This window comes from Kogia breviceps, chromosome 6, assembly GCF_026419965.1.
Source record: "Kogia breviceps isolate mKogBre1 chromosome 6, mKogBre1 haplotype 1, whole genome shotgun sequence".
Classification (NCBI taxonomy): Eukaryota; Metazoa; Chordata; class Mammalia; order Artiodactyla; family Physeteridae; genus Kogia; species Kogia breviceps.
In genome coordinates, this window is record NC_081315.1 from 73,922,958 (window position 1) to 73,945,562 (window position 22,605).

At 40.7% G+C, this 22,605-nt stretch overlaps 1 protein-coding gene across 1 annotated transcript in view; it reads right to left on the bottom strand.

Moving 5' to 3' along the window:
• Positions 1-22,605, bottom strand: part of TEC (tec protein tyrosine kinase) — a 153,156-nt gene that overhangs the window by 26,518 nt on the left and 104,033 nt on the right. The window contains exons 3-8 of the mRNA XM_059067278.2: positions 12,961-13,065; positions 9,937-10,018; positions 9,148-9,276; positions 7,289-7,335; positions 6,057-6,232; positions 2,445-2,510 (exon numbers count right to left, since the gene is read on the bottom strand). Of these exons, the coding sequence (XP_058923261.1) occupies positions 2,445-2,510; positions 6,057-6,232; positions 7,289-7,335; positions 9,148-9,276; positions 9,937-10,018; positions 12,961-13,065 (605 nt within the window). The remainder of the gene's footprint in view (positions 1-2,444; positions 2,511-6,056; positions 6,233-7,288; positions 7,336-9,147; positions 9,277-9,936; positions 10,019-12,960; positions 13,066-22,605) is intronic.

Here is a 22,605-nt window from a genome sequence, read left to right on the forward strand (position 1 = left end):
AGCCCGGCACAGGAATGCCTGTTGGAGGTTAGTTAGCTTCCCCTTATGAAGGAAGTATATACTTCTAGAAAGAATGCCCAGGATTTGTAAGTAACTTGTCATTCCATTCTTAGATATCAAAACCCTAATGGAAATGAGGGTTTCAGATTGGCTAGTCACTTCAAACACTCCAGAGGGACAGGACTTCATAGTGCTATCTGAATAGAGGGGAAAGCAGCTTTGGGGACAACCTTCTGGAAAGGATGGATCCTGGCCAAGATTCTTGGAGACGGTGGGTTGGGTAAATCAGAAAAAGAAGGCAACAAGTATAAACTAACAAAAAATTGAAGACAACCAACCAACCAACCAACCAACCAACCAACGAGCTATATAATCTTTGCCGGTTCTCACTTTGGCCCTTGCCTCCTGGATCACCCACGCAAAGCCTTGTCCTAGACTTTTCCTGTTCTAAGCGTCCTTGAATTCCTGTCACCTTCTTCCTTTAGCGTGCTTCCATCAAGAACATCTTACTGACCACAACAATGAGCCCAGTTTCTTTCCGGCAGCACTTCCGATGGTCCTGTCCTCCCCCAACTGGGACCTGGTGTGGAGGTGGGAACTAGGGTACTGACGGCCCTGTGAGCTGCAGGCTGCCAGTCCTGAGCCCAGCCCAGTGGACAGTCATTGCCCGGACTCCTCCTGCCCCCAAACAAACAGCAGAAGGGCTCTTGATTCAGCAGCTGGCAAAAGGCTTTTTAACCCTGGAGACATTTAAGACGTGTTACAGGATGGGCTTTAGCAAAATCCAACACAAACTGCAGTGGAAAGACAGCAGGAGTGACTGTCAGCACTGAGGACAGGTTTTTCCTTTCTCATCCAGTCAGGGCTGGCACCACGTCACGTGGAATCCCCAATCCCTGGGCAGCTGGCTGAGGGGACTCCCACAGCAAGTTCACTTGGTCATACCAAGGTGGAGTCAGGCACCCCAAAATTGCATGGCAATGAATCATAAACTTCCTAAAACCCTTATGTGTAATCCCATGAGTGATAAGGGGAGTTCTCCCACTTAGATGAGGATTATCTGGTTTCCAAGCACATCCCTCCTGAAATCACCAGGTACTTCTCGGTCAGATCCCTTTAAAATCAGGTCTAAGTTTTTACCTTTTAGCATCTTCCCTAATTCTAAGGTTTTACTCTATTCTCCTAAAACTTATTCAAGAACAAAACCACTATTTTAGTTACATGCTCTTTATACCCTCACCTACTTCTAAAACAACTTTGAGGGGTCACACCACCGAGTGCTAGGACTTTTGAATCTGTTAATCCTTTTCTAGACTTTTAAGGTACACGCACATTATAGGAAGTAACACGGACAGAGGAAACAGCTTTGTGTTGGTGGTGGTGGTGACAGTGTTGTTTTTAAAGAAGTGAATGAAGCATCAGTACACCACCTCAGAATGACCACAAAAGGCTCATATATATTTGGTATATATAAGCCTCTCATTAAAACCTGGCCATGCACTGCTAGTGAGCATATAAACAGCAGTCCATTGTTTTCTCTGAAAAGTAATTTGACAGCATGATTAGGAGTCTTAAGAAGTTCATAACTAGGCTTTAGCTCAGTAAGCAGATTTTTAGAGATCTAGTTTAAGACAATAAGCAGGAAGAGGTATCCCAGTATTTTTACATAGTAAAGATGCCTAAACAACATAATGCCACACAAATAAGGAAATGATTATATAAATCATTGCACATCCATGTACCATATGTCTGGTTGTACCGTTTAAGGCCTCACACAGTGCCTGATACACACTAAGGTCTCAGTAAACATTTGAAGAATTCACGACTGAATGAAATATAATGCAATTATTAAAATGTTTTCGAAGTACATTTAATGGCATGAGGAAATACATTCATAATATACTGTTAAGTGAATTAAACAGGATATAAAACAGTATATACAGCATGATTCTAAAGATTGAAAGGAAAATATGAATGTTGACAGAGGTCAACTCTAGTTGATTTCTGAATAATTTCTCTTACTAACATTTTCCATATTTTCAAAGAATTTTAAAACAATAATCACATATTGTTATTATAGTTAGAAAAAAGAAACAATCAAAAATTTTTAAAGGCCACTCTGGGAAGCTGTATTTTGATTTCTTGAATGAATGAACAATGAGCTGTATTTCAAAGTCAGCTAAAGCTATGATTCGTTTAAATTCAATTCAATTATATTCACTTCTGTAATTCTATTCACACATAGTACCTTCAGGTAAAGTGTATTATAGAAACTAATTCTCACAACGTCTATTTACCATCCTAGACAACTGAGTTAAGGATAAGTTAGTATATCCTTCTAAAGATAATGAAAGATAACCATTAATCTCCAAAATGTCTTACATAATTAGGAAAATAAAAACATTTTCTAGTTCTCCACATTCACAAAATAACCTTTTACTTACTCATATTGATCTAAGTTGTTTGATTTCTTTCCTGTCACGTAATTACTTGGGATATATCCTTCACTCCTAGAAACAAGAAAAATACTTTAGATAAACTGAAATTATTTTACTAAGAGAGTACTAAAAGAAAAATTTCTACCTTTCCGGAATAAAGTATAAAATTGCCTAAAGCTTATAAGAAAGACTAGCTGACCCCCAATAAGTAAATATAGCTATAGTATTTGATGCTTTAAAAAGGACTTCCTCATTTGATCCTTACAAAAATTCTGAGGTAGGCAGGCATTACTGTACCCACCTTTTGGTGGGGAAACTAAGGCTTAGAAAGGTTGAGAGACTTTCTCAAGGTCTCAAAGCTAGCCAGCAACAGGGCCATAAGTTGAATTCTGAATTTGTGACTAGGTGCAGAGCCCTTCCTAATATTCCATGATGCTTCTTTTGAATTCACAATTTCTTGGGATGTTTTAAAGAAACCACTACTTCAGAAAAGTTGAAGTGTTGGATAAAAACACCCATCACTCCAATACCTCAACAGTCTGTGTAGTGCATTGTTTTACAGAGGGTAATGCCTGACATCTACATCAGTATCATCAGGTCACCTGTTAAAAAGGCAAATTCCGGGACTTCCCTGGCGATCCAGTGGTTAAGGCTCTGTGCCTCCAATGCACTGGGTATGGGTTCGGAACTGAGAAGGCCTATGTGGGCCTATGGAATCTTTGATTTTACCCCAGATGACTCCTATCTCCTATGCATATTACAGTTTAAGGAGCAATCATATCAGTTAAAATCTTGGTTGGAGCCAAGAATTTCAGCATAAAAGAGATACATATATAAAATTTCTAAGTTGAGTAAAAACCTTGTAATCTTAAATTTGAATTTGAACTATTAGTAAGAACTCATAACATACACACACACACACACACACACACACAACCAGTGCATATATGTAGCTCTGTTGCACTGAGAAAGGTCTAGAAGCAACAATAATCCAGCAGCAATTAGAATCCAAGCACTCCAACTGTTGTCTCTAAATATTGCTTCTTACTACAAGGAGCCAGAACTCCTTGGGGAAATGGCAAATTGCAGGTTTAGCCAGGAAAAATACAAGATGAACTTGAGCTATTTTATTTTATTCAGAAAGCAGGGAAGCTGAGAAAGACTAAAGCGTCCCCAATCAAAAATAGCTACCACTGACCCACGATGGGACAATTCAAGCAAAAACAATAATGACTGCAATAGACTGAAACCAAATATATAAGCATCTATAATAACACAAAACATTATTGGTTACCATTGTTATCAACAGAGGAAGCTTGGTCATCAACTCATTATTCTGAAAAGTTGGTAAAAGATAAGAATCTAAAATGTATCTTGCCTTTCCTGCATGAACTAAATGAACTGGTTCATGAGGCAGTTCTTTAGAGATTTAATAAATGCAGATGGAATGACAGAATTAGAAAAATCACCATTTTGCTATCCCTAATGAAATAATGGAACTAAACAATAATCAATGGATGCCAAAATCATTAGGTGAAACATTGATAAAGAACTTTATGATAGAGGAATAATGTTGACACCTGAACCAATGAGTAAACCTGGCATCATCAGAAGTGGAACAACCAGATATACAGGCCACAGATACATATTAAATGACACCATGTGGAAGCAAACAGCTTAATCTAGATTGTAGCTCATTTCATAGAGAAAATAACCTGGTTTTATCAATAAATCAAAAATGAGAAAAAAAAAAAGGCTAGGTATTGTTACAGAATAAAAGAAAGATGTGAGACCTATCAGCCAAAATGCAATGTGTGGACCTTGTTTTAACCTTGATTAAACTGTAAAATACAGATTAGAGCTACTTAAGGGAAACCAGAATTACAGAGTTGGTACTATCTTTAGACCTGGACCAGAGGGCCCCTGCTCTGACCTCACACTTTCGAGAGGATGCTAAAGCCCATGATCCTTCAGCCTTCCTCTGGACCGTCATCTGCGTAACTAGGGCCCCAGAATTCTCTGCCCACTACCAAGCCCTACATGGGCCTTTCCAATGGGTTTCATCCTTTGAAAAGCAAATGATGCTGACTGTGTGCACCCACTCCAGCCCAGGTCCAAGGAGTGACCAAGTTGGGGGGTGGCTTTTGCAAACCGTGTGGACAGAGTTTGGAGGTATGGCTGGGAGATTCACACGGTACATGTGAGATGGAGTCCAGGGCAGAAGGGAAGAGAGAAGGGAGACACCCCAGGGAGCTGGCCCTCTGTGCACTATCACATTCTGGCATGGAACTCCAAACCAAACCTTGCCTTCCTTGTCATTCTGAAGGTATGTTTGTCAAGCTGGAGGATAAATTGTATCTTATTTACCAGTTTGTTAGCTTGACTTATAACTTCTAAATATTTAAACATATGTTATCTGGGCTTTTATTTGTACTCTTCTTCTAGTCCTGAAAATGTTGCAGGAAAGCCTACAGATGATGTTTTTTAACTTATTATTAAGTATGATAATGACACAGCAGTTGTTTAAAAAAATCTTTAGCACTTAGACTTAGGGGTGAAATGACTTGACGATTTGGATTTAGTTTTAAATACTTGAGAAAAAAACAGTTGGGAAGATTTTAAAATCAAGACTGGCCAAATGTTGGTAATTTCTGAAGTCAAGTGACAAGAGGCTCCATTATACTATTATGTACTTTTTGGATAGCTGAAAATGTCTATAATAAAAAATAAAAATCAATCTTCTACAGTAAACATAGATTAAAAGGTTTCCAGAAAGGTAATAATGCACAGCAAACCAGCACTCAGGAGATCTACTACTGCTGAGAAGCGAGCAGGAGAAACAGACCCTGCCCAAACCAGAGGCTTCCACTGCTTCTCCAGAAGTGACCTGAGAACAGAGAACTGGAATTGTGGTGGGACAGGAGGTGAGAAAGCAGACTTGGAGGGAGGACATGCTCCAACCAGGACAAAAAAGTCCTCCTCTTCCTATCCACAGGAACTCAGAATATAAACAGGATTATATTTCAGAGGTAAGCACAGGATACAGAGCTTTCTTAATGAAGCCTAAGACTGATCCCCTATGTTTATCCACATTTACCCATTATTTACCAATAATAAGATTGAAAGGACTATTCTCTTTAAATCCTAAATTATTTTGCATAAATAATGTTTGTTTTTAAATTTCTTGTATGTATGTATTTTAGACACAGACACATATGCACATACATATAGACAGAAAGACAGACACACATACACACACACATACACATTCTCTCTCTTAGACAAATCTAAGATTACTTTACCTTGGGGGTGGAGTGCGGGCGGAAGGGACCTAAAACGTAACTTCCCCCAAGATCAAACAATCCAATTAGACATATAATGGATGAGAAAGAGACCGGTGTCATGGATTCTAATTTCTGGAAAGGAGTGGTTGATTCATTTATATTTATTGAGTCACTACTAAGAATACATTGTGTTACTGCAAAGTAATAACATATATTTTCATTTATGGCCGCTGAACTAGTCTCATTACATAACAGTTACAGGTTATCCTCTTCTCACTCAGTATTTAACTCCCAGTCACCCACTGTGTATCATCCACAGAGAGGGAATACCTACCCATATTTATCTCTTGCTCTCCACCAATGAATATCATTCTTCTCCAATATGATATACTCCTGGCCTCTCTCTAATCTGAGATCATGTGCTTCTGTCGCTTGGAAGTCATACATGGCTACAACTATTTCTTCACTATTACCTTCTTCTTCAGGTGGAATTGGTGGGGGAGGCCTTCGCTAAGAAAAGGAGGTAACATATAATAGTTTAATCTTCTGTTTGAAACTGGGTGTGCAGTAAAACACCAAGCAATGCGCACGTCTCCACAGTATAAAGTCTTGCCTTAGATAATCTGGTGAACCCACACCATGAGTTCGATGATATTGATGCTACTGGACCTCTCATGGGTTTCAGAATCTAGGACAAGAGCAAAACCTGTCTTTAAACATCAAATGGCTTCTGTTCAGTGTCAGGACTAGCTTTCCAGGGAGAGGCAAGGGTAACCTGAGTAGAAACCAGGAGGACTAAAGGCAGACCCACCATTTAATGGCCTTCAGTGGGGAAAAGCAGAACTACTTCTGTCAGGTCTCCTCCCACTCAAAGGAATCTGCACTGCTTTGTGCCTGCTGTGTGCAAGGCACACTCTTAGTACCTAGCTAGCATACTGTTTCTCATTTTTTTTTTAATTGAAGTATAGTTGACTTACAATGTGTTAGTTACATATTGTTTTTCATTATGGTGTATCACAGGATATTGAATATAGTTCCCTGTGCTATACAGTAGGACCTTGTTGTTTATCTATTTTATATGCAGTAGTTTGTATCTGCTAATCCCAAACTCCTAATTTATCCCCCTCCCCCTCTGGTAACCGTAAGTTTGTTTTCTACATCTGTGAGTCTGTTTCTGTTTTGTAAATAAGTTCATCTGCATTCTCATTTATTCTTAATACTAATCCCATGAAGTAGAGTATATAATTTCCATTTTACAACTGAGGAAACAAAGGCTGAAGTATCCCACCCAAAGTCACTCATATCAGATTCATGCTGGATCAAGCATTCGAGATCAGATACAATTCGAGAATTGCATAATTCTTGAAGCCAGAATAGAGGCAGAATGCCAGATGATAATATCTGATACAATTAAATTGATATTATTTGACACCAAAAAAAAAAAAATCAAGTGAGCCATAGTCTATCCATTTCCGAAGTGATCCTTGCAGGGAGCAGCATGACAGGAATGAACATAAACATACTTTATAAACTGCAAATGTTTCCAAACGTTAAAGACCAGCTAACCTTCTTTATTTCTGGTGCTGGTGCTCGAGGTAGTGCTTTTCTTATACCTGAAAATGACAATGACAAAAATAGGTCAAGATGCCATCTACCAATGATTGACAGTTTTAAGGAAAAGTAAAAATGAACCCATAACAAGAAGTCCACTCAGACTCTCTCACTCTGGTGCATTTTGCTTGTAATACTATTTTAGAACAGATTTTTTTAAATGCTATTAAAGCTGGTTTGTATTTCTGCCTTCTTGAATAGACTGTAAATGCCACAGGGATTGGGGCCATGTCTTGTTCACTGTAAACAAATGGGACTACATCAGAACCAAAAAGCTTCTGCTCAGCAAAGGAAACCATCAACAAAATGAAAAGGCAACCAACAGAAGGGGAGAAAATATTTGCAACGCACATATCTGAGAAGGGGTTAATGTCCAAAATATACAAGGAATTCATACAACTCAATAGTTAAAACAAATAATAATAATAACTCAATTAAAAGTGGACAAAGGACCTAAACAGACCCTTTTTTTAAAGAAGACATACAAATGGCCAATAGGTACCTTAAAAGGTGCTCGACATAACTAATCATTAGGGAAGTGCAAGTCAAACCACAATAAGATACCACCTTATACATATTAGGATAGCAATTATAAAAACCACAAATGATAACAAATGCTGGTAAGGATGTGCAGAAAAGGGGACCCTTGTGCACTGCTGGTGGGAATGTAAACTGATGCAGCCACTATGGAAAATAATATACAGGTTCTCCCCAAAATTAAAAATACAACTACCATATGATCCAGCAATCCCAATTCTGGGTATATACACAAAGAAACAAAATCAATACCTTAAAGAGATATCTGCACTCCCATGTTCACAATAGCATTATTCACGATAGTCAAGGTATAGAAACAACCTAAGCATCCATCAACAGATGACTAGATAAAGAAAATATGGCATATATAGAGAGAGAATGGAATATTATTCAGCCTTGGAAAAAGAAGGAAATCCTATCATTTGTGACAACATGGAGAAAGTTGGAGGGCATTATGCTAAGTGAAATAAGCCAGACAAAGAAGGACAAATGCCACATGGTATCACTTACATGGGGAAGCTTAAAAAAAAAAAAGTCAAACTCACAGAAATAGGAAGTAGAAAAATGGTTGCCAGGGGATGGCGGGTGGAGGAAATAGAGATGTTAGGAAAAGGGTACAAGCTCTCAGTTATACGATGAATAAGGTATGTTAATTATAACTCAATTAAAATATATAGAGAGCAGGAAAAAAAGATAAATAAGGTCTGAGGATCTAAGGTATAACATGGTGACTATAGTTGATAGCACTGTAGTGTATAACTGAAGTTTACCAAGAGAGTAGAACTTAAATGTTTTCACACACACACACATACACGTAAACATGCAAGGTGATGGATGTGTTTATTAACTCAATGGGAAGAACCCTTTCCAATGCATAGACAAGTATTTCCAGTCACCTCACTACAAAATTTAAATATGTTACAATTTTGTTAATTATACCTCAGTAAAGCTTTAAAAAAAGAGAAGAGAAAAGCTGCTGATGGTGCTACATTAGGCTCACACTTTTAACAGAGTCATTTTTAGTAAGCTTTCATATTGTGATAAAAACTCCCCAAAACTCCCCAAAACAGACCTTCTGATTCCATGAGATGGTCCTACTGCTAACTAAATAAAATTATTCTTACAAAAATACACCTACCCTATGTTTACACTGTGCTAGAAAGTGAAGGCCATATTTAACCAACATCAAAATCAAAATCATGTCACTTTCTCCCAATAATATCAACAGTATGTACATCCTGAGCACAATATAACTACAGAATAAAATTAATACTTACTACTCTCAAACAGATTATATCTTTCACATCCAGGTGCTAGTTTTTCAGTTTGTCTGCAACACTGATAACTTCCGTCTGCCCAAAATTTAGGATGATATTTAATCATAATATTATTGTTGTTCTTTATTTCTGTAATTCATAGACACATTAAATGATGAGTGAAATAAAACAGAGATAACAGAATGTTTCCTGTTGATCATTCTTTCTTCAATACTATGTTTATTATGAGGAAACCCTCATAACATATAATCCAGCATTCAGAAAATCCATAGAGTTCTCCTTCACCTCTTTTTTTGGTGAGGCACCCTTGTTAACAGAAGTGACCTCTGCTACACCATGATGGATAAACACAAAAGTCAGCCCACCACCATTTTGTTCTGCAGAAAAAGTGATGAGGATTATGCAGGTCAAATCACTGATTAATATACTTTACATACAAGTCAATTCATCCACATCAAATGTTGACTACATAGGCAATTTCTTAGAAAATACCAAATCCTATTACCATAAGAGCCCAGTGCTTAGTCACCTCCAAACGTATTACACATTAAATGAAAGCAAATTCTTCTTAAAAACTATGTATATGCCAATAGAAGGAACCAGATTATAAAAAAGGAAGTTAACTTCAACATGTGTCACTTACAGTAACAGAGAATGTTCTTGGAAAACACTTATTGTAGATTAAAATATTATAAATGCAAGATATACTAGCCGTATCTCTGTCTTAGTGACAACAATGTTATATTCTGAAATTATGGACAGATTTATATTTCATTATATGAGTTTTACCTTCTTTTAATTTCTTCACCCATCGGTCCCTGCTTTGTGCACTAGGTGCAAAAATGTAGAGAGTGTTAGCATCGTGCACAACCTGAAATAAGACAAAAGATGGAACAGGTGAGAAAAGCTTAGACACAGCACTCTTGCCTAGCACAGAGCCCTTGGTACCACAGGCATCAATAAAGGATTCTGAAATGATTGACCAAAAGTCAATTACTTCCGATACAAAGAACCTAGATTCCCTTCTTACAAAAACACATCTATTTCTTCATGTCTCCATCCAGTGGGATATACATTTTACAAAGGACTGTGCTTTTACAGAAAAAATATATATACAGAGGCCAGGATGCTTTGCCAATCTTGTTATTTCTTGCGATCTAATAAACTAAAGTTCCTTAAGTAAACTTGGTATAACAGGGACTATTCCAATCGAATATTTTTCTGAATAATATTTGAGATGAATGGACTACTCTTTCAATATCACTCCTATACCTTCCTTTTGCCACTATAAATAACTGAAGTAGGTAGCTTAATTAAGCACTGACCACCCCAACTCTATACTTTGTGCTTTACAGACATTAACTCAACTAATCCTACCATCAAGGTATAGTATTTCCATTTTACAGAGGAGGAGACTAAGGCCTATCCAAGACAATCCAATTCTAGATAACTCCCAGAGGCACTATTCACATAGAATGTACTGCAAATGGTGTCCCTTAAGTTACCTGCCCATCAGCATTTGGCTGGTCATCCAGAAAGCCAGGATCCTGAGTCCAGAGCCCAAACTTTTAACCACAGTACCTCTTTCAGAGGTACCTCCAGGTGAGCAACTAAACAGTCTTATTCTTAATATTAAGAATAAAATTAAGCATGGGAAACTAACCCAAGAATTTTGTCTTTGGTCTATCACTTTACCCTTGATGGTCAGTCACAAGGCAGAAACACCTCAATTGACTAAAAAAATATCTGGGGACTTCCCTGGTGGTCCAGTGGTTAGGACTCCGTGCTTCCACTGCTGGGGTAGGGGGCGGGGTGAGGGTTGGATCCCTGGTCAGGGAACCAAGGTCCTGTAAGATCTCACAAGCCACTTGTGGCCAAAAACAAACAAAAAAAGAAACAAAAAACAAATCTGGCTAGAAACCTTTCACCATGTCACTGGATTGAACACAGATAACTCTTTCATCAATAATTGGTTGTTCCTGACCATATTCAATAGATAATCTTGTGGAGTAAAAGTCATATTTTTATGGCAAGACAAGAGAAATTTAAACAAAAAATTCTTCTCTGCCCTTTGGCCTCCTCTCTCCCCGCATTGTGCATTGTATAACTCTATTATGCATTGTATAACTCTATTATGCATCACCAAACCTCCCCATCAGCAGAAATACCTGCTCAACCCTAAAGAGCAACATTCTGCTAGCAGCAATAAGACAACTCCTTAAAAGACAGCATTCCTTCCTGATCTTGTAAGGGGTCACATGACCCACTGTGATGCCACTTAGATCTGGAATACGTAAACTGTCAATAATACGTCGATGGCCAGCCCTCTGCCTCAAGAAACTTACATAACTGTGTCTTGACTTCTAATGGGCAGAATAGTTCTCAGAACTTTCTGAGATTCTCTTCCCAGGTTATAATCCTCAACTTTGGATTGAATAAAATTTTCCATTTCTTTCTTAGATCGACTGATTAATTTTTTGTTGACAATCTCTTCTCTTTCACTTTAATCAAATAAGTGTGGTCAAACAGCAATGGGAACCCCATAGAACAAATACTGCTATATTCTGCTCAGTGATTAACTCATTCAACTAGCATTTTGCTAGGACTACATGAGATACAAAAATAAATCAAATACCTTACTACAAGACAGAAAATGAGATGTGATAAAGAAGTAAAGATAAAGCTCTAAGAGGGATGTGGGGCTGTAGTTGCCTCATTTGGCCCATGACTTTCATACCTGTGATACTGTGATTCACAGTAAGAAATATATATTTGGTCTCTACCCCGGTTCCTGGCACAGAGCTCCTAGAAAACTCTTGGAATTTCCTGTGCTGAGAATGATATGGGTGTCTTTTGTTATACTAATAAGGTGACTACTGGAGAGCCCCTAGGGATGGGGGCTGGTTGCCAGGGAAGCCAACCGTGTGATTAGAGGGTTGGAACTTTCAGTCCTACTACCCCCCACCTCTGAGGAGGGGAGAGGAGCTAGAGATTGAGTTCAGTCATCAATGGCCAATGATGTAAACAATCATGCCCATGTAATGAAGCCTCTATGAAAACCCAAAAAGGAGAGGGTTCTGAGAGCCTCAGGGTTGGTAAACATGAGGAGATGTCTGCAGACAGATGCATAAAAAAAGATAATTGATACACACACACACACACACACACACACACACACACACACACAGTGGAATATTATTCAGCTTTAAAAAAGAAAATCCATCCACTTGCAACAACATGAATGAACCTGGAGGACATCATGCTAAGCGAAATAAACCAGACACAGAAAGAGAAATATTACATGACCTCAGATGTAGAATTTTAAACAAACTCTTAGAAACAGAGAGCAAAAAAGTGGTTGCCAGGGGCAGGTGAAGGGGGGCAATGGGGAGATGTTGGTCAAAGGGTACAACGTTTCAGTTATGCAAGATGAATGAGTTCTGGAGATCTAACGTGCAGTATGGGGACTACAGTTAACAACACTGCATATTTGAAATTTGCTAAGAAGGTAACTAAGTATTCTCGCCACCAAAAAAAAACAAAACAAAAAAAGAAGGGAAGAAAAGAAAATGGCAACTATGTGAAGTGATGGATATGTTAATTGGCGTGATTGTAGCAATCATTGCCCAATGTTTACATATATCAAAACATCAAATCGTACACCTTAAATATATACAATTCTTATGTGTCAATTATACTTCAACAAAGCTGAAAGAAATCAATCAACAAAGCAATGACAGGAAACACTAACGTCAAATAATAAGCATGACTAAAAGACCAGAATTTCACTGTTGAAAAAATATGCCAGCTCACCTGAAATGGATATTTATTTTGACAGGGAATGGCACCATCATCATTCTTCACTATTTCCACACATCTGATTTTTGACACATCAATAAATCCCTTTCTGTACTTTTTCTGTTAAAAGAAAAAAAAAAAAGGAGAACCATTCCAATCATAAGTTAAGGAAAAAATGTTATTAATAATAATATCTGTTTTTAAAAAAATCATTGATTCAAACTATTACAATTTCCTTAATAATTATCTAAAGCATGTCTCCCTATATTCTTAAAATTATTCAAAATACTAACACTATGAGAACTGTAATCAAAATAATTAAATCCTTTAATTGCCAAAGATGAAACTGCTGTCTTTGGGCTTCCCTGGTGGCGCAGTGGTTGAGAATCCGCCTGCCGATGCAGGGGACACGGGTTCGTGCCCCGGTCCGGGAAGATCCCACATGCCGCGGAGCGGCTGGTCCCGTGAGCCATGGCCGCTGAGCCTGCGCGTCCGGAGCCTGAGCTTCGCAACGGGAGAGGCCACAACGGTGAGAGGTCCGCATATCACAAAAAAAAAAAAAAAAAATTGCTGTCCTTGCCCTCCTCCAAAAGCTCTAGATATGTTTAGAAAGAGAGTCCCTTTGATTGTGCCTTCCTCTCAGACACACACTGTAACTTCTTCAACTTCTTGATGATAGCCACGCCCTCTCCCCTGAAAAACAAAGCATCAGAGACCAAACCAAACACTCAATCGCAAATGCAAACTCCACCAGTTACATCTTCCACTCCAACACACAGAACTCAGGAGGATGTGAGATGGACATAGGGCGCTCACATAAAGCCTCCAATCAGAGTCTGTATTTGAATTTTCTTTTTTCTTTTTTCTTTTTTTTTCCTTCCCTATTGCCCTTCCTCCCTGCTCAATGCAAATCTCCCTACAGCAAGTAACTAATGACATACCAAGACTCCCTCCTCCGAATCATTCACACTCTTGAGCACAGTAATCTCACATCTGAGAATTTATCCCAGGGAAAAATCCGGAAGATACAAAGTAGTGTGTGCAAAGATAACTTGATATATCATATCCGTTAAAAATTATTACAAATACAATGAAGAAATAAAAAATGTTTACTGAATTATATTAACTGATACATTCCACACAAAAAGCTGTATAAAGACTAAGGTTACTTTAGGAGGGGGTGTAGACAGTCATATGACAAAGAACAGAAGAAAAGTAGAGAAATGAAGATGAAGAACACTGTATTATTTTGGGTGACCCAGCCCTCCCATGGCCCTAGTCATTCAAAATTGCTTCATCTAATACTTTGAAACTCCCCTCTGGCCACAATCTTTGGGGTCCCTATCCTGCTCCCAGTAACCAGCTCTGCATCCTGTCACCATATGACGTTCAGACCTGCCAACCCTCCCAGGCCACCAGCTCCCATGTGACGTCTGGCTGTCATTTCACCAGTGCATCCTCCCACTCTCCCTCTCTCCCCGTCTCTCTCTCCCTGCCTCCCACCCCCTGCACACGAATCCCCATACCCCCGGCATTTCCGTCAGCCCCCAGTTCTACCCACACCTTTTTCGACTCAGGCATGCCTGGCTGCAGAAGGTCACGAAAACAATCCTAACTGTCCTCTTTGTGCTTAGCCAGGCCTTCGCTGCTGTCCTCAGGTCTTTTGTGTATCTCTAGTGGAGAGAACCTGGTGGCCTCCATGGAGCCCACCAGTCTCATCAGAGCTACAAACCCTTCCAATTCCCCTACTTCATGGAGAAGAGAACAGCTGTCCCAGGAGCACATCCCCAACTTCTTCCTTCTGCAGGTCTAAAGCACCCTAGGATTTACCCTTTTTTCTTCTCTTTCATCCTGCCTCTATGAGAAGGTTAAAAGGACACAACAGCTAAGGACACTGTAGTGACACTTAACAGATGTCATTTCCTTTCATGCTCACAAAATTCTCATTTTACAGATGATGAAACTGCAGCTCAGACAGGTTAAACACATTACCCAAGGATCCCAACTGAAAGCTGGGATCCTAAAGCTCCCCAGACCTTGGATGCCCCAGCTGCAAACAGGTAACAAAACAGGAGCCAAGTCCCTGAGGGGGCAACCTGGATTCTGAGCATGGCCTGAGCTTCAGCCACAACAGGGAGAGGAACATTCTCCCCACCCACGCTCTTCTAAGGTTTTTACTTCTCCTGCCTATAGGCACCTTCAGGCCTCTGCCATCCATACCAAGAACCTTCTTCTGGCCCTGCTACTGCCCTAACTCTGCTCCTCCCTTGCTGAGAGAGAGACTATTACACCATCAGTCTTCATTTCCTTCCCACCCACTCCTCCTTAACCACTTGCAATCTGCCTCCCCTCTCGTCACAGCTGCTAAAGCTGTTCTCAAAAACACCACCAATGACCAAACCCAACAGCCTTCGCTCAGCTGTCTTCTGCTCAAGCTGTTATGAGGCATTCAGGGGTGCTCCACTCTCTTCTCCTGCAGTGGCCTTGACTTTGAGTCACCCAGGCTTTCCTTCTGTCCCTTCCACTCAGTTTCCCACAGGACAACACCTGTTCTGTGCCAGCAACTGTGTCAAGGAATATATCAAGTACATATAGGAAAAGCTCATTCCCTGAGCATACAGTCCAAATATTGCACCATTTAATCCTCAGATGCTCTGTGAGATAAGAGTTATTAGACACATCTTACAGAAGGAAGGAACAAAAATTAAGTCACTTGCCCAAGTTTACCTGTGGGAGAGACATACACAGCAACTTTATCAACCAACGTTCTAAGTACTGAATATAAAAAAGATGCTAAGAGAACACAGAGGAACCAAGATTTACATGATAATTTCAGAAAAGAAATTCCGATAATATCATGGGGGGGAATGAACAGCACAGCACATGGGATGAAAAACATATTCCAGAATGACCTAGGCTGCCTCATCTATAAGATAGGAATAATAAAAGTAGCCACTTCATAGATACTATTAGATAGTTATGAGAGTTCAATGAGTTAGTATTTGCAAAGTGCTTAGAAGAGTGACCTGTAGTATCATATCTATGAGTGTTTGCCACATAAAATAAATAAGTAGAAAAAAAAAGGTGTGGCTGAAGGACAGGGTACATGAGGCAGGATGGAAAGGTAAGCAGGGGCCAGCTTGTAAAGAACCTGCTGCACAGTGCCAAAGGATCTGGTCAGACAGGGCCACCTACCCTGCTCCTGGGCCTCTGCCAGTTAGTGTACAAAAGAAACTGCCAGAGCGCCATCCTCCAATTAATAAGTCACACGTGTTCACTGTAGAAACCTTAGAAAATACTAACAGCACAAAGAAAATCAAATGACCCTTAATCCCCCAACTCTGGAGAAAATCCCTGTTGACATCATGGAGTTTTTCCAGACACTGCTCTGGGGTCATTTATCACCTACTGGCTCTCTTTCTTGAGCAGCAGACTATGGTTGGCTTCTGAGAGGCCTGTCTCCACTCACCACTTGCCCCTGTGACTAAAAGCAGCTGTCAGATGCCAGTCAATCCACACAGGAAAATTTGAGATGACTGGTATACTGGGCTGGTTTATGCCCCCTAAATACATGTTCCATGATATATAATACATTGTGTTATGCAAATATTTTGGCTTATTCATCCAAATACTTGGCTATGACGTTTGTAGATAAAGGTTCACACTTAAGTTGGCCATTCATTATTTGACCTATCCTGCCAGCAAACACTGATCAGACACCAAGCACAGCACTATGTGCTGCAGCTTCAATGTTATGGAAGGGGGTTGAGGGTCCCCTCAAGAGGAATTCACAAGCATATGGTAGGTGGAAGAGGAAGAGGGGAGTGATTCACAATCAGATAAAGTTGAAGTCATGCACTCATGGTATGCTATGGAGTGAGACAGTGATTGGGCCAGGAAAAGCTGGGGCAGTTTTGGGGAGGAACTGATGTTTTGGTTTTTAAAGGATAAGTAGGAGCTTTTCTTTAGAGAAAGTGGAGAAGTTAACTCAGGCAGCAAAAACAACAAAGCACTGATTTAGGGAACAGAAAGAAATTCATTGTGGCTGAAGTTCAGGGTGGTTCAGGGGAAGTGTAGGAAAGGACACCAAAATGGTTATTTGAGACCAAATTAGGAAGAGGTAAGTAATGGCCATTTCACCCATTTGTAAACCAGCTTAAATGGGGAAACTAGACAAAGAGATGAAATATGACTTGCTTAAAACCACACATCAACTGAAAGTAGAACTGGGATTTAGGTGAAAGAGATCCTGCCCCTGGGCAAGTCTTACAAGATACACAGTTTTCCGTTAATTTCCAGAATTAAAATACTTTTTAAAATATCAATAACAATCCTAAATTAAACTTAATTTTTATAATGGTATACAAATATCCAGGGCTGGCCCCAGGTGTATCTACAGAACACCCAGCCTCAGGTCCTCCTTTCCACACCCCTCTCCCAAGGCATCCTGAGACCCATTACACGCAGTAAGAGTTTCCCTCCAGTATTACAAGGATCCCTCCCTTTCCCTTATATCACAACTTTTGTTCCTAATGTGGCTATTCCCAGCTTCCTGCCACAGAAGAAATCTACTGGATGAATCACCTGTGCATTGCAAAGGGACCTCAGGTCAGGGGCATGAACTTTGGAGGCAGGCAGATCCTGAGTCCAGCCACGCTCTGCCTTCTCTCAGTTCCTCTGTCTTCAGGAATAGGATAATACTCCTCACTTCACTAAGCTATAAGCAGGAATAAAGATAAGGTACGTAGGTGCTCAGTACAGTGTCTGGCACAGGGAAGCCACTCCCTAAATGGCAGCATTTACTATTAATTAGTCTTCACAACAACCCCGGGAAATTGTTAGGAAACTGAGCATCTGAGAGGTAACAAGACTGGCTAAGAGGCTGAGCCAGAACTGATCCCAGATCTCTCAAAATCACAAAAGCAGGCTTCCCGGGTGGCGCAGTGGTTGAGAGTCTGCCTGCCAATGCAGGGGATGAGGGTTCGTGCCCCGGTCCGGGAAGATCTCACATGCCACGGAGCGGCTGGGCCCGTGAGCCATGGCCGCTGAGCCTGCACGTCCGAAGCCTGTGCTCCGCAACGGGAGAGGACGCAACACTGAGAATCCCACATACCGGGGGGGAAAAAAAAAAAAATCACAAAAGCTTTTACCTGACTCCCGGTCTCTCAAGCCTGAATATTTCTGGACTCTTATTTTAGAAAAAGAAAATTATTTTATGTCAAAATCTAACAATTACAGAGCATTCACTGTGAGCCAGGCACTATGTGCACCTCTCACATGGTAACTCAATGAATCTTCACATAATTATGGGAACTCTTGTCACCCCATTTTACAGATGAAGAAATCAAGACTTAAACGGTATAATTAACTGGCCGAAAGTCATACAACAAACCAGGGCCTGAACTCTTAATTCCAACCCTGAATTCTTAAGTGCCACGTACACTTTAGTAGCTTGATACCACTTAACTAAGTACAAACATAAACTCAGTGGAAACTTCTCATGCTTATAACTCTTAACAACTATAAGACTGTTAAGAGTTCACAAGTTAAATGCAAACAAACTGTACAACAAATAAGATTTAAACTAACAGCTTACTTGAATGTGACGGCTGGGGTGTTTGCTGGGATTGAATCCCTCTCCCCAAACCAGTTTGTCTAGCGCCCTCAGGCTTGAAGTACTGTGTGCCATGTGACGGCCTCTTCCTCCCCTCTCTTACTTCCAACTATCGAAGTGCGCACATCTGTTGGCACACACGCTGTCAGCCTATCATTAGGCCTCCATTTGGTCCCACTAAATTGTTTAGTGTTCAATCAGCCTCTGTTCTTTCTCCATAGGACACAACAATTAAAACAGACCATACATACAAACCCAAAGATGGCTGCTGACGTGGCATGTTTAGTGACAAGGGACCATCCAGAGAATACAGACAAAACATACGTTATATACAATAAAATATAAAATAGAATTCCTAGATCTTGCAGCCCTCAGCAGACAGACAGCACCAAAGCTTACTACTGCCATTCACTGTATTCCATCATGATCATTTCTTCACTCAGCCACATTGATTAAAGATTGATTCTGGCTTCCTTTCTCCTACCACCAGCAAGGCACAGAGGTACCAAAGAACCATGATAGAGACTTAAAAGAGTTCTAGGCAGGGGAGGAGAGAAGATGGCGGAAGAGTTAAGACATGGAGATCACCTTCCTCCCCACAGATACATCAGAAATACATCTACACGTGGAACTGCTCCTATACAACACCCACTAAACCCTGGCAGAAGACCTCAGACCTCCCAAAAGGCAAGAAACACCCCACGTACCTGTGTAGGGCAAAAGAAAAAAGAAACTCAGAGACAAAAGAATCGGGACGGGACCTGCACCAGTGGGAGGGAGCTGTGAAGGAGGAAAGGTTCCCACACACTAGAAGCCCCTTCGTGGGCGGAGACTGCGGGTGGCAGACGGGGGAGCTTTGGAGCCGCGGAGGAGAGCGCGGTAAGCGGGTGCGGAGGGCAAAGCGGAGAGATTCCCGCACAGAGGATCGGTGCCAACCAGCACTCACCAGCCCGAGAGGCTTGTCTGCTCATCCACTGGGACAGGCGGGGGCTGGGAGCTGAGGCTCGGGCTTCAGTTGGATCCCAGGGAGAGGACTGGGGTTGGTGGCGTGAATACAACCTGAAGGGGTCTAGTGCACCATGGCTAGCCGGGAGGGAGTCTGGGAGAAGTCTGGAGCTGCCGAAGAGGCAAGAGACCTTTTCTTCCCTCTTTGCTTGCTGGTATGCGAGGACAGGGGATAAAGCATGCCACTTAAAGGAGCTCCAGAAATGGGCGTAAGCTGCAGCTATCAGCGCTGACCCCAGAGACAGACATGAGACGCTAAGGCTGCTGCTGCCACCACCAAGAAGCCTGTGTGCGAGCATAGGTCACTCTCCACACCTCCCCTCCCAGAAGCCTGTGCAGCCCACCACTGCCAGGGTCCCGTGATCCAGGGACAACTTCCCCGGGACAACGCACAGCGCACCTCAGGCTGGTGCAAGCTCGCCCAGCATCCGTACCCCTCCCTCTCCATGGCCTGAGGGAGCCAGAGCCCCCGAGTCAGCTGCTTCTTTAACCCCGTCCTGTCTGAGCGAAGAGCAGACGCCCTCGGGTGACCTACATGCAGAGGCGGGTCCAAATCCAAAGATGAACCCCGGGAGCTGTGCAAACAAAGAAGAGAAAGGGAAATCTCTCCCAGCAGCCTCAGGAGCAGTGGATTAAAGCTCCACAATCAACTTGATGTACCCTGCAACTGTGGAATACCTGAATAGACAACGGATCATCCCAAATTGAGGAGGTGGACTTTGGAAGCAACGATATATATATTTTTCCCTTTTTCTCTTTTTGTGTGTATGTGTATGCTTCTGTGTGAGATTTTGTCTGTATAGCTGTGCTTTCACCATTTGTCCTAGGGTTCTGACAGTCCCGTTGTTTTTTTTTACTTTAAAAATTTTTTCTTCTTAATAATTATTTTTTATTTTAATAACTTTATTTTATACTACTTTTTAAATCTTCTTTCTTTCTTCCTTCCTTCCTTCCTTCCTTTGCTTTCCTTTACTTTCCTATCCTTTCTATTTTTTCTCCCTTTTATTCTGAGTTGTGTGGATGAAAGGCCCTTGGTGCTCCAGCCAGGCGTCAGGGCTGTGTGTCTGAGGTGGGAGAACCAACTTCAGGACACTGGTCCACAAGAGACCTCCCAGCTCCATGTAATATGAAACAGCGAAAACCTCGCAGAGATCTCCATCTCAACACCAAGACCCAGTTTCACTCAACAACCAGCAAGCTACAGTGCTGGACACCCTATGCCAAACTAGCAAGACAGCAACATAGCCCCATCCATTAGCACAGGGGCTGCCTAAAATTATGATAAGGATACAGACACCCCAAAACACACCACCAGACGTGGACCTGCGCACCAGAAAGACAAGATCCAGCCTCATCCAACAGAACACAGGCACGAGTCCCCTGAACCAGGAAACCTACTCAACCCATTAAACCAACCTTAGCCACTGGGGACAGATACCAAAAACAACGGGAACTACGAACCTGCAGTCTGAAAAAAGGAGATCCCAAACACAGTAAGATAAGCAAAATGAAAAGACAGAAAAACACACAGCAGATGAAGGAGCAAAGTAAAAACCCACCAGACCTAACAAATGAAGAGGAAATAGGCAGTCTACCCGGAAAAGAATTCAGAATAATGATAGTAAAGATGATCCAAAATCTTGGAAATAGAGTAGACAATAATGCAAGAAACATTTAACAAGAACCTAAAAGAACTAAAGAGGAAGCAAGCAACAATGAACAACACAATAAATGAAATTAAAAATACTCTAGATGGGATCAATAGCAGAATAACTGAGGCAGAAGAACGGATAAGTGACCTGGAAGATAAAATAGTGGAAATAACTACTGCCGAGCAGAATAAAGACAAAAGAATGAAAAGAACTGAGGACAGTCTCAGAGACCTCTGGGACAACATTAAAGTCACCAACGTTCAAATTATAGGGGTTCCAGAAGAAGAAGAGAAAAAGAAAGGGACTGAGAAAATATCTGAAGAGATTATATTTTCCCTAATATGGGAAAATAAATAGTTAATCAAGTCCAGGAAGCACAGAGCCCCAAACAGGAGAAATCCAAGGAGAAACACACCAAGACACATATTAATCAAACTATCAAAAATTAAATACAAAGAAAACATACTAAAAGCAGCAAGGGAAAAACAACAAATAACACACAAGGGAATCCCCATAAGGTTAACAGCTGATCTTTCAATGGAAACTATGCAAGCCAGAAGGAAGTGGCAGGACATATTTGAAGTGATGATGGAGAAAAACCTACAACCAAGATTACTCTACCCAGCAAGGATCTCATTCAGATGTGATGAAGAAATTAAAACCTTTACAGACAAGGAAAAGCTGAGAGAGTTCAGCACCACCAAACCAGCTTCAAAATAAACGCTAAAGGAACTTCTCTAGTCAAGAAACACAAGAGAAGGAAAAGACCTGCAAGAACAAACCCAAAACAGTTAAGTAAATGGTAATAGGAGAATACATATCGATAATTACCTTAAATGCAAATGGATTAAATGCTCCCACCAAAAGACACAAACTGGCTGAATGGATACAAAAACAAGACCCATCTATATGCTGTCTACAAGAGACCCACTTCACACCTAGGGACACATACAGACTGAAAGTGAGGGGATGGAAAAAGATATTCCATGCAAATGGAAATCAGAAGAAAGCTGGAGTAGCAATTCTCATATCAGACAAAATAGACTTTAAAATAAAGACTATTACAAGAGACAAAGAAGGACACTACATAATGATCAAGGGATCGATCTATGAAGAAGATATAACAATTGTAAATATTTATGCACCCAACATAGGAGCACCTCAATACATAAGGCAAATACTAACAGCCATAAAAGGAGAAGTCAACAGTAACACAATAATAGTAGGGGACTTTTAACACCCCACTTTCACCAATGGACAGATCATCCAAAATGAAAATAAATAAGGAAACACAAGTTTTAAATGATACATTAAACAAGATGGGCTTAATTGAAATTTATAGGACATTCCATCCAAAAACAACAGAATACACATTTTTCTCAAGTGCTC